The following is a 13,536-nucleotide window of genomic DNA, read 5'->3' as shown; positions in this document are numbered from 1 at the left end:
TGCCCGACACCGCATAGCTTTTCTACTCTCCGGCATGTAAGGTGAGACTTATCTAAGTAAGTGGGGGATCTAAGACAGATTTCGTACGTTGCGGGATGTGCAGCATGGTTTTGATTCTGGAGGTGGACGTTACATCAACACCAGACATAGTGTACTTAAGGCACGTCCCCCTCCGTGGGAAGGTGTGTCCTCGTCAAATTTGCTACTGATTATTAGGTTCGAAGATAGGACCCGGTTAAGGCTATATTATGCATCGCTATTTAAATTTACGTCCCATTATGAAAGCCCAGATTAATTACTCGTTTTAAGTTTTAGTAACCAATATACCACCCTTCGTGCGATTTGTTTTCTGTTATTAAATGCTTTATACTTGCGTAGGCTGTGTAGGTCAGTAATATTCCCTGAGCACGGGTACTTTTCTTCCGGTTTTCGTATCACATTTCGTCTATAAAACTTGGTATGCCTTCAGAACAGGCGGTTCGAATCTTTCACTTTGATTGTGTTTCTACCGTGCAGAAGACACTAACCCCGCAGCACAACTGTGCCGAAACGCAAAATTTTACTGTGAAAAACTCGAGAACGACACCAATGGGATCAATGGCACGCGATGAACTCGACCTACATTGTGTTAAGTTCAAGAGCAGATAAAATAGAGTTCATTGTGTTCAGTTCGAGAGCAGACAGTAGCGCGTTATCAGGACTGATTTCCCTTAAACAACCTGAAGTGACCGCCGCTAATAGGAAAGGCGTGTTTTTATTGCGTCCGGGAAGTACAATGAAGGAAAAAGATAGCGACTTCAAGCAAGTCATAAAAGCCAGGCAGGAAGGACAGAATTGCATGGACTACGAAGTAATCGTATAATCAGGAAGTCAAGGTAAGATCTTGGTTTTCGAAAAATAAATCAGAATCGTTCTTCACCGGAAGCATAGCGGAGTATTTCCTTTTCTTAAGTATTGGACATACGTCATGAATTTACAAGGACATTGGCCACGTGAGAAAGTAGCTGGTAAATGGGTGAATAAATTAAGGGGTAATGGTAATCTATCCCCGCGCATATAAATTGCAATAGGATAAATGTTGCTCAAGCAGAATAATCAATCAGAAAACATTCAAAACATAAACTTTCATCTTCTCTTGCAATAACACGAAGATCAATCCTTAGAGAATGAAAAAATGCCAGTGACATGTTTAGAGAGGAATCGTTGCAACGTACAACTTTATTAAAGCAACACTAAAACAAAATTTTTAATCGTTTTTTTAGATGCGAAGCATCTCATGCTCGGGGCTGTGTCCCTCCCTCTCTCGTTATCGTTGCCGTTGTCCGCCGTCCTCACTCTACTGCGCATGCGCGTCTCTTCAGTCCCGTCAGCGTTTGGCTGACGTCAGCGCAGTCTACTATAAAAATAAGTAGGCGGCGCCCGGTTTCGATCCCACGGCTTTCTGGCCGCAACAGGAGGTACGTGGCGCTCGTCCTACTGCGCTCCAAACCGAAACGGGAGCATGTGCTACGAACGCGCCTTATGTCCTTCACTCATTCAAACTACGTCAAGAAGCTACTGATACAACGAAGGCACGCGAAGCTGAATGTCAACGGAAACGACGAACTGAAAACTAATGGGAACTTCAGCCGACCCCACGGCTGCTTCACATACTACTCAGGGTTCCCCTACGGGAAGATGGTGTAATTTTTTTGTTGTTGTTGTTGCGTAAGCAGCTAATGACCTATTTATCACGTGTAGAAGCCTGATCTCGTAAGAGCGACAGTTGTTTAATAAACGACGTTTTTAATGCGGCCAGTCGCAGTTTAGGTTTCAGCGGGTGCCCGCGAAAGGCTGGATTTGGATTAAACTGTCGGACGGATTTGGTACCTGACTGTCGGACGGATATCACAGAGCAGAGCTGCCGTAGCACTGTATACTCCGCGTCGGCGGCAGTTTGTGCTAACGCCCATACGTAGGGAACTCATCAGCCGATTAATTAAAAAGCGACCGTGGACGTGATGCAGGCGCTGCGAGTGCAAATTGTTGCCGCGTCTAGAGAACGACGCGCGACGTACGAGGCAGTAGGTGAGGAGACGCGCGTTGGGAAGAGCCGGCCAGTCTTCCTTCAGATCTGGCTACAGATGGTCTAGGCTTGACACTGGCGCGGGTATTCGATTAACGGTCTAGAACGCGGTGCATATGACGATTTTGTAGCGTAAGCTGCACTGGCCGAGGTTGAGCAGTTTCCCATGCGCCGTGAAGGGCCGTTCTGCGCAAGCGCGAAGAGCATTGGATTTTTTAGGATCGGATCGGATCGGACTGGACTGACTTGGATTAGATTGGATTAAATTGGATTTTGTTGGATTGATATCCAATCCAATTGGAGTACGCGTGTGTAGAGAATTGGGACTGCACATTCGCCGGTCTGCGCATTTCAGAGGAGTGATATATCATAGCCGCGGCAGACGCACTGGGGCCGGCGCGTGACTAGCTGTGCGCCTCCGTTGCGCAGTAGTTATGTCTGACGCTGCGCAGGAGCCGCTTGATAGCTGTTTCGCGTGGCTTCTGGAGAGCCGTTCTGCGCTGCGCGAGGAGCAGTGACTGGTCTGGACGGGACTGAACCGGACCGGACTGGACTGGATTGGATTGGATTGGACTGAATTAGAAATTGTTTTAGCAGCCGTAAGCATAATCAGCTAATGCTAGACAACCAGGACACCTAAGAATAACCTGCTGAACCTCAGCTCACGCTACGTATACCCTGGCATAGCCGAGCTAAGCCACTGCTAATTTTTTAATGCAATTAGCCATCGCATCATTAACTGGATTATCGTATGTGCTGCCTAGTTTAGTACTCGAGTCCAGTTTCGTGCAGCGGTAACAAGCTATCGCTCGAGCTACCTGCGCCAGCCTGCGCCACTTCGCGACCGCGGCCGCCGCCTGCGCAACGACCGTGCGGCTCTCCCAGTGCGTTTTTATTGTTCCCTGCGCGTTTTCGCGTCCAGTGTAATAAAAAGCAATAAAAACAGAGTGCCTGGAATTGCTGCAGAAATTAGGTTACGGCCAGCTACCCCATTAACCAACTAGGCGCCGGCGCCTCCGCCACCAACGATCAGACTGTTCGTTACTCGAGAGCAAAAGTTCCGACCTCCTATCGGAGCTGCGAGCTGGCGAGAAACGCCGGCATACGGAAGCGACCAACACAAACTTGTGACGTGTTTGGATGTTGTTTGTATAGTCCACATCCACGAAATGTCGATTGCCCGAGGTCCTCCACTGGCTGCTCGGTTGCGTTTCGCACAATTTAAAATTCATCTTAATTATGTTCTAGGCTCTATTTGCCGCTGATATTTTGCAGATAATGTATGTGTGTTCACATCAATCTATCTCGCAAGTTATCTCGCTTTCACAATTTCAGGTCAGTGCTCCTTTAGCCAATGGCGTACGCAAGGTTTTATTTCAGGAGTGGAGGCGGACACCAAAAAAATTTGTTAGGGGCAATGTGAGAAATGAAAAAAAACAGTGAAATGCGGCAAGACCGGCCACGGTGGCTCAGTGGCTATGGCGTTGTGCTGCTGAGCCCAAGGAAGCGGCCTCGATTCCCGGCAACGGCAGCCACTTTTCTGATGGAGGAGAAAATCAAAACGTCCGTATGTTCGCAATTTCGGCGCACGTTCAAGATCCCCACGTGGTCGAACTCAATCCGGAGCACTCCAATACGGCGCGCCTCACCCCCTGAGTAGCGTCGGCGCGTTAAACCCACAATCAATGAATCAATCAATGAATCAATCAATCAATCAATCAATCAATCAATCAAATGAGGCAAAAAAACCAAGAGGCATACACAAAGCTACATAAATGAGCAACTGAAAATATTAAGTACAAAACTTTGTGCTGCTATGGGCGCAAGTTATATCTTGCTCAGGGCAATTAATTTTGCTAGTTGGATTCCCATACTTATGATTCAGTGCACTTAACGTGACAAGGTATAGAAATTTGAGTAAAACACGCGAAGGGAAGATTACAACCACGGAAGCATGCGTCCGTGCTGTCCTCCTCATTCCATGCGTCCCATTCATTTTTTTCTACCCTGTAACATAGAGCGCCATTGAACCATAAGTACACACTCTGTGCGACCTCGTCATTGTTTGAGTCGTTTTAATTGTTTTCTATTACATTAAAAAAAGCTGGTTGTCGGGCTAAGAGTACACTACGAAGCCGCGTAAGGTTGGCGTGTGTTTTGCGACAGACACTTACAGGAGTACTGACACGAAATTTACGTGTTAGTTTTTTTTTTTACCAGCCGACTAATCATGGAATGGCACAGTAGTCGGTCGGTCGCAGCGTAAATAGTTATTTACAGCTTCGTTTATTCTTGTCAATTTCGACTTGGACCAAACGAGCAGCAAAGCGGCCGCTATGACAGGAGGGCGCTCGTGACGCCACCTCTGTTGTCGCACCCCTGCGGGTCTGAACTCACGCGCGTCTTCATCATCTCCACGCGCCCTGGTAGCATGACGTCAGTCCCAAAACCTTGACGTGTCATAGACATGTCGGAGCAGCGTGCGCCAACCCCAACCATTGCATTAGCCACGTCACGGGGCGCTCACGTCAGCAGTTCGGGGCAGGAGGAGTAGATGGGGTCATGCCGATGCCGATTGCGAAAGGGTATCTGTTGTGAGCTTTCTGTTGGGCGCAAACATTAAAGTGGATTTCAAATCTGCTATACTAGATGGTTGCGGTTGAAGCTTGCTGGGAGATATTTCCATATACAAAGGAAACGTTTCATATAGTTACCTCAGCTTTGCAATTTCGTGTCAGTACTCCTTTAGAGGTTAGTCATTATAACAAGAACGTAGTTTGAATCCTGGCCGCGGCTGCTGCTCTCAAACAGAGGCTATAACCCATAAAGGCCCAGGTGTCGAGAATGCGGCCCGAGTTCAGAACCCAAGAGGATAGAATTTACTCCCGAGTTTTTCATCATGGCGTGTCTCATTACTGAGGTGCAGTTACCAACGCGTTAAAACCTGCAAAAATTTTAGGCAGTGTAAGTGTAAGTCTCGTACACCACCACTCCACCTGAGCTCCAAAACTTGGTTAGTTGGGTCGGCACCTTAGACTTTATTGTACCCCTTCTGTTCGCCAGTGTCCTACGCTGCAAACAAGGACGCCATTTTGGTTCACCGCGGCAGTGGCTACCTTTTTCCCTTCGAACGTAGATAACAAAGATCCCTCGACAGCACACTTAAGTGCACGCCAAATAACCCAACGGGGCCTAAAAATAAACTCGTGGATTAGATATATCTCACAGTTCAGCTTTTGCTTCGACAAGCAAAACCACAAGTGGAATTCCACTCTTTTCTTCATGCCCCCTCAAACAGACGAAATGCAACATGAAAGAAATCGTGGAACGTGCAAACATTTTAGACGATGCTGCGGTTTTAAAGCACATTTACACTGCATTAGAATGTAACACAGGTTTACGCTACATTGCATCGTGATCAACTATTATTCAACCTTTTTACGCTACATTACATCGCGATTAATTTATTCAAGCGACCAGCACAGTGAAGCAATTCACAACGGCGGTAAACAAGTTTTCGAAGCTGTACGTTCTCTTGACATATCGTATCTGCTAGTGATAACAGCGTAACACCTGCGCTCCACGGCCGCTTCGAAGGTCTTGAGAAGGCGCTCTAACGCAAGTCTTTCGAGTGGCGTCGTGTATAAACATAGAGTGCGCATGAAAGTATGTAGTCAATTATAAAATGAAGGTTGGCGTGTAGCACAGGTATAACAAACCGACATGCATTTATGAGTAGAATAACGGCTTGGGCATGCCCTCAAGCCGTTACAAAGTAGGCGCAATACCTTGCGCACAAGCGCAAGAATAAATATCAAAACCTCTTCTTCAAGATAATGATGGTGGAAACGCGAATCTTTCTCCCGTGCAACCTGAGTCAAAGGCAAAGTACAAAATCAAAACCGATTCGACCTTGTCGGAATGGCGCAATCGAATGGCGCTTGATGTTCATTCGCTCATCAGCATCATCATCGATTCGTGAAACCAATTGTGTTAAGTTGGCTTTCCTGCAGTGCGTCTCCACTTTTAGACGCCATCAATGAGGTGGAGAGAGCTTGGCTTTAATTATTTGTGGGCGCTTACCCATTCCGTGACATTCAGTTACCTTAAATTAAAGATGTATGGTTGTGGCCTCGTCTGCATGTAGCAGCACAACATGGCTTTGTCCTTCTCACAGCATTGTCTTCCGAAAATTTCTTTGTTTCGACGTAAAGAATTACCAAGTAAGTGATTATCACTGATTAGTGCCCTAGCTCATAAGTACTACGTGTAAAGACGTGAAGAAAAAACTAATGCTCCCAGCTTCTAGTGCACACACCCTGGCACGGTCACTGCTTGGCACGGTCTCATTCAACGATGCCCATTCGCCGATGTGTTCTGCAATCCTGAGAACATATGCACAAGTTGCACATAACCAAACAACACGCAGATGGCTATCACAGAACAGCTACAACGCTTGAACAATTTGGGCCACCGCCATGACATGCACAAGCCCGTCTGGCACCTCTTCTTGGTACACATTGAATCTTTAAGCGCAGTAAGAAGAGTACACAGAAGGCAGCTACAAATTAAATTGTCGCAAACCCTGCAAATAAGATGCAAAAAACTCACCAAATTCCACGTTTTTGTCCGCATTTTACGGACGAACTCTCTTAGTGTTCTTGTTAACGGTGTGCTTCCCTTTGCGCGGATCCCGGCTGAGTGGCTGCTTCTCAATGACTGTAAAGCCTTGCCGAGGTGAGCATCACCCCTGCAATCCTTCTCCCACTCCTAGCTGTCAGGATACAGCGTTAGGCGCATGCCCTAATCGTTATACGAGATACGTAATACGCTCCACTCGTTTTTAGGAGAGCAGCCATCGGCGTTTCGCGATAAAAAGGAGAAGAAAATTTCCTTATCAAGGCTAAGAGAGGAGGCGCCTGTGATGAGAGACTGCGGCGAGTCGCGTTCGGACCTCTCGTGCGAAACTGGAAGCGGTCAGCGCCGGTTCTGGGAACGACTGCAGCAACAGTGCTGAGTGCGGCCATCTCCGGCTCGCCTCTCTTAAAACGAGCACATCACCCCGGCTCATTTGTGTGACCTAATGAGGGGCCGTGCAACTTTACGATTTTGGCGGGATGACAAGAAACGGAGCCGAACTGCTGTAACGTGCTGTGACGGAAGTGTTTAGAAGAAGGTGGGACAACCTGTGCTCTGCTTCAGGAGTCGAAACGACAGAAGAACAACAGAACGAAAAAGTTGGCGTACTAACAGCGCCGAGTGTTTATTGCAAGCATGGTAAAAACGTGCGCCCCCACCAGCGACCGTTGGAAAATAATAGGGCGAACATTACGTACATGTGTTCGTTTTAACAGGAATCATGTCGTTAAATTTTGTGCGAAATCAATATCGAATTCATGTAATTGGGAAGGCCGGAGAAAGTAATGTTAACAAGCCAAATAAACGCGGGTGTCATCTTATCCAGCTATGCTGTTCCTTGAAAAAATCGTGCCCAAACTGATGGCCGATTACCTGCGTATGAAAACCCACGCGCACAGTTGGTCACACTGCAATGATTCACAATTTTGTCAGATAACACTGCCAACGAAGATTAAAAATACATTGTTTCGGCGTTATTTTGGGTTCCTATGCGAAGTTAAAATACATATAGTACGTCTACTACTACTACTACTACTACTACTACTACTACTACTACTACTACTACTACTACTACTGCTGCTGCTGCTGCTGCTGCTGCTACTACTACTACTACTACTATTACTAGTACTCCTACTACTACTACAACGACATTAACAACCATTTGTTTTCTATGCTGATGACAGACCAAATTCAACAGCGCAATGTAGCATAGAAATAACAGATGCTCAAACAGAACCTGGTAGAACGGTAAGCGTTCTGTATTCGCACTATGATTGATATGAGACACTGGATCAAATTTGACACAATACTATAATTTAGAATTTCGACTATAATTTCAAAATTGAACTATGATTTGAGACACTGCCTTCGACACTTCGAATATACCTTCGAAACTGGACCATTGATTTAGGACTGAACTTAAGATATCTAAAACGTGCCGAGTTAGCGCCTGAAGTGGAACCAATTGGTTCCTAATGAACTACTTGAAAACAGCGCAATTAAACGAGGAAAAACAAGCAAGAGTACACGCCACCAGTGCTGTGGATGCATACTTGTGGATATCAGTGCTCCTGTAGTCTACTCTTGCATTTTAGTCCTCGTTTGTTGCGCTGTTTTGTAGCATCCCGTAGAAAAAGTACTCGCGTACTTAGCCTTCATTACGAAAAGTGTTTCATTACCCCTTCTTTTACAACGTACCCGGTACCCGCCAGCACGAAACCCCGTCTCAGAGTATAACTTAGGTACAATACTTCACTTTTCTCTTATCAAAATCAGTCCTGCCTCTCTTCCTTTCCAGATGAAACTCTTTCTACATCCCAAGTACCGTCTCCCATTTTACCATGTCGGCAGCTGTAGTGCCACTCTCAGCAGTTTCTTCGAAGAGAGCGCAGCCATATTTTATCACTTCGCCTCGCGTTGGTTTCTAATCAGGCACAGGTAATGGCATGGATGTTAAGCTTAGTTCAAATCCTTATCGGAATTTTAAGTGTTGACCCCCTGCTGCTCTTCACAGCTGGCCTCCATGTATCAGACAACTGGGAGGGGCGCTTTGTTTATCGACCTGCTACCCTTTGCCTAATCTTACTAGTGTTGCAGCCTGCTATTGCATGGCATGACCGCTTCATCTATAGTTTATAGCGCCACAAGTTGGGGTGAGTTACCGCTGTAAGAATCTTTTGAACGAACGTTGCATTCTGCATGGACAGGACGATGAAATACAAAAGAAAAATTTAAGGAAGCTCAGACTAACGGGTAAGACTTGAAGGTAGCGAAGCTGTACACAACCATTACGACCATCACGAAGGTTTAACTCCACAATTGCAGCCGATTTCTTCCTTCCTCTCTGCTGCAACGAACTTTACTCAATCTTTTTTTATATAAGTGTGACCTTCTTTCATCTTTATGGAAGTCGGGATCATTCGACATGCCCTTGGAGGGGCGTACGCTATGACTCGTCTTTCTCGTTCCGAGCAAGGGTTGTTAAGCAGAACAGTGGAGTTTTTTTTTTTTTTTTTTTTTTGGGGGGGGGGGGGGGGCGATCTTGGCCAATCTCTCTAAGTGGGTATGCTTGGCCTGACAAACGTGTGCCGGGGAGCGTATTTCCAAACGCTTCGCTTCACAAAGCACCCACGGGACATGTCTGTTTGCGCGATGCATAACGGTAATTAAACGTCGTCTTTGGCTGCGCCCCCAACCTAAAGCGACCTAAAACATGCCAAATCACTATTATTAAGAAAATCAACCCGTAGATTTGAGTTGAGAAATTTAGAAAAAAAGTTAGGCAATGGAAAAAAAAACGAACAGATAGACCTGCAGGGGCTCGAACCCTAACCTTCAGCGTCAGTACTGAGGACTATACATTGAGGTCACAGATAGCGAACGGAGGGCTTGGTTTAGCTGGCGCTCAAAAGAATAGCGCGCGCAGTGACATCACACATGTCACGTAGGTGCCCTGAGCAGCGAAGCGTTTGGAATCACGCCGCCGGGGGACGTATATGGTCACTGCGGGGCACGCAAACACGAGGGCTCGGCATTTTTTAAATGCAGAGCATTTCTTTAACTCACGATGTCACCCGGCCACGCGTGCCTCGGCGTGCGCAACAGCCGTTCCAGGTGCGCCCTCTCCCCCACTCCTTCTCTCCCGGATCACGCTACCCTCCTCGCTCTCAACAACAGGTGCGCACCCCTCCCCTTACACTATATAAAATATAATACTTACCGGCGCCTGGTTTCGATCCCACGACCCTGCGGGCGGAACGCAAGGTACATGGTGCTCTACCCACTGCGTCACAAAGCCGACACAGAATGGAAGGCTACGAACACGCCTTATACCCTTGACTCATTCAAACTACGTCAAGAAGCTGCTGATACAACGCATTCAGTACCTGTGGGCGGAACGCGAGGTACATGGTGCTCTTCCCACTGCGCCACAAAAACCGTCACAGAATGAAAGGCTACGAACGCGCCTTATATCCTTGACTCATTCAAACTACGTCAAGAAGCTGCTGATACAACGCATTCACTACCACCAACTCCCCAAACACTAAACGTTAACGCAATACACCCACCCCCTATGCGACGCATTGACTGGAGTCCCCCTCGCGGGGAGATGGGCCCTTTTTTGTTTTGTTAACTGCCGGGCTCTCGCCGCGAGGCCGGCGCACACGTGAGAACTCTCACGGGTGCGCGCTCGACATTTCTTGGTATTGTTAAGTGCGGACAGGAAAAATTACGATTTTCTACAGAGCTTCGCCACTGGTCGGCGACTTTGGCTAGTTTCGGTTTCCAAAATTGTGGCGATCCTAGCGGCACGGTGCTGCGGCGTGGCCCTTTCCTTTCCCTCAGCGTTTCTTTCTTTCCACGCCGTCAACGCTTCCGCGCCTCCTCACGCATGCGCAACAGCTCACCGGCGCCAATATTTTTTTTTCTTTCTCTCGGCGCTCACGGCGGGCCAGTTCGGTACGTGCGTGAGCGAGCCGGCGTGCGAAGGGTTGCGCGGGTTGCCTAAACGCCTCCATGGGCTGAAAGTTTCGCTGCATTATAAAATACATTCGAATGTATTCTAAATATGGGGAGCGCAGGAAGGAGCGTTACCCCTCCTGCGCAGCTCTGTGGTGCAGCAACACTGGGCGGTACAGTTCGAGCAAGTTTCTCGCCTTCTCCTAAGACGACAGGTAAGCAAATTAGCTTTGTACAAGTTGTAGTGAATTCCTTAAAAGCCGACTGATTGCACTGTTCTGTTTTCAAAATAATTCGCGCATGTAACGTGAAGTTAATGAGACATGTCACTCGCCTTGGATGGGAAACTAACGTGCAATATATCCCAGCTGTGCAGGTACGCAGTTTTAGTAGAAGTAAACGCGTCTTTGGCACGCACACTCTTGCTCGCGAGATCAATTTGTGGTGGCATTGCCGTTTTTTGATTGAATTAGTAACTGCTGTAACGTCGATTCAGTATACTTATCAAGGTATTTTTGTTGTTTCGTGCAGCAGGTATGAGTCTAGGTTCGGGCCCCATGTCAAGGACGGTTTGCGACTTCATTGGACATTTCCTCCGGTGACTCTCCTCAATCCATCCAATGTCAACACGACGCACCTGCTCACAAAGAAGGCAAGCTCAACTGTACGCGCTTCTTGCCTTTCACGGCGTACCTACTACCCACGGTGTAAGAGTACAGCGTGCTACTACCACAGCGATTGGTGGCGTGGTGGTGCTGCGCCCTAAGCACTTTTTTCCTCCCCCGTCTTGCTCCAAAACGTATATTTGCGGCGAAACTACTTCCAAGCGTTGCTTCAGTGCTCCGAAAAATCTGACGTAACACCGCGGTGTTCAATGCAAGTCGATTTTCACTTGAAGAAGTGGAAGGCCAAACCGAAATACATGCGTTGTCTGCAGCCGTCATTGCAAGCGTTTCGCTCATTAAAAATAAATAAATAAAGCCAAGTAGCATTGCCGGCTTTGCTGTTTAATCTAAAGTGCGCGCCCGCACCTTGTCATCTTATCGCGAGTGGGTTTGGTGTTCCATAGTTCTGAAGTTAGAATGGTCATACCATATCGGACAGGATGAGATAAAAGGCGCTGCACAGACACGAGCTAGAGGGTAGCTTGTAACAACCTGGCCGATATCTGCGGCTTAAAATACAGGAAAACTTTTAAATGCAGAGCATTTCTTTAACTCACCAATGTCACCCGTCCGTTGGCGATCGGCGTCCGCAGCCAGCCAGCACGTGCGCCCCTCCCCCGCTCCTCCCCGCTCTCAACAACAGGTGCGGGCGCGCACGCGCGTGCTCCGGCGCTGAAAGAGGCGTTGCCGCAGCAGGTGCTACCTCCTCTCCATCTACTGCGCGCGCTACGAACATAAAGCGGGTATCGGCGCGGCTCACTCCATTCTACTCCTGCGCTCTGTTCTGCTTACTCTCGAGTTTGGTCGTCGTCGAAGTTCATAAGCGATGGAAGCAACACCTTCAACCAGTACCGCGACGCGAGCCAACGTCAGCGTTGCAGTACCAGTTCAAGACATCGTGCCATCCTCTTCATCGACGGCGGCAGAAGACAAGGCGGCGAGACGGCGCACTGCCGACGCCGAACTTCGTGCACCCCGCAGAGAGGGTGGGGTGCAAACGATGGTAATAAATAACACGTTACGTACTTACGTCTCTCGTCTCTCTCTCTCTCGTCTCGCAACCCAACTACCCAACCCCTACGACAACAACAGCTACAACTACCACAACCTACGTCACGTGACCACCCCCAATGCTCTGCATTTACTCGTGGCCCTCGCGCGGGGGCATGCGACGGAGGTTTTTTTTTTCTAGTGTCTTCTCCCCCCCGCCTTCCCTCCCACCCCCGGTAATCAGACTGTTAATTCACGCGCCATTAAAAGAAAAGACGGGTGCGTTCTATTTGTGTTCTGTGTTCAACGACGTGCACATGGTTGCGCATTGTTTTTGTACGTAGATATAATCCAGAAATGAGTGTCTACAGTACGTTCATTGTGTTGCAACTGTTTTTTTATGGCTGAATTTTGATGGTGTGAACATGATTTCTCGGCAGTGTATGCAGGTTAATGGGCGGGTCAACGCTTTCTTTCAGAGTTTGCGTTAACTCCCCCGAAAGGCAGGGCTTGAAGCATACGCGTGCGTGCTTTCTTTTTTACATATAGGTTCCCAATAATTTTCCCTTAACTGAAACGAATTTTTTTAATGTCTAAGGAACATTCCTGTCTCGAGGTGAGCCCAAGAAATAAGTATACATTAATTGGAACTTTCAAGTTCTTTTCTTCTCCCGCCGAGGTGTGCGCGCAAAAAAAAACTGTGTAGGGACTAGAACTTTCGAAGTTATTCTTTCGTAATCAAGTATTGTGTACCTAAATGTGTATTCATGACTGTAACTTTTGCGCAACTTTAGACGGAGACAGATACAAAAAGGGACACGAAGACCTGTATCTGTACCTGTAACTAGCCCGCCTAACCGTGTTATTGTAAATGTGTAAGTAGCACGTTTTTTTCCCTATTTTTCTATATTGTATGCCTAAATTTGCATATGTCATATTTTTGCTTAGTCCAATAATGTGTACATAAAATGTATGTGCAATATATGAGTGTAGTACGTGTGTTTTCATGATTTCGAATCAAAGACGTCCTCATATGAATTTTGAATAAACGCAAAGCAAAAAGAATGTTTGTGTAACACTCCAAATAATATCGCCACAAAGACAACAATTCGACACCAGAAAACATACTATTACATACATGTTTTCTTCGTTCAATTATTAAACACGTTACTGCACACATAACAAACGACGGGCGGCGGCCATTTCGAGTCATCGCCG

The 13,536-nt window shown here is 47.2% G+C and overlaps 1 protein-coding gene across 1 annotated transcript in view; it reads right to left on the bottom strand.

Moving 5' to 3' along the window:
- Positions 1-6,920, bottom strand: part of LOC144146847 (uncharacterized) — a 30,101-nt gene extending 23,181 nt beyond the window's left edge. The window contains exon 1 of the mRNA XM_077678787.1: positions 6,677-6,920. Within this exon, the coding sequence (XP_077534913.1) occupies positions 6,677-6,700 (24 nt within the window). The 5' untranslated portion in view covers positions 6,701-6,920. The remainder of the gene's footprint in view (positions 1-6,676) is intronic.
- Positions 6,921-13,536: the final 6,616 nt, after the last annotated feature.

This window comes from Haemaphysalis longicornis, unplaced genomic scaffold (genome assembly GCF_048455015.1).
Source record: "Haemaphysalis longicornis isolate Haplotype H1 unplaced genomic scaffold, Haemaphysalis longicornis Haplotype H1 scaffold_7, whole genome shotgun sequence".
NCBI lineage: Eukaryota > Metazoa > Arthropoda > Arachnida > Ixodida > Ixodidae > Haemaphysalis > Haemaphysalis longicornis.
The sequence above is the reverse complement of the archived record's forward strand: the minus strand, read 5'-3'. Positions and strand labels throughout refer to the sequence as shown.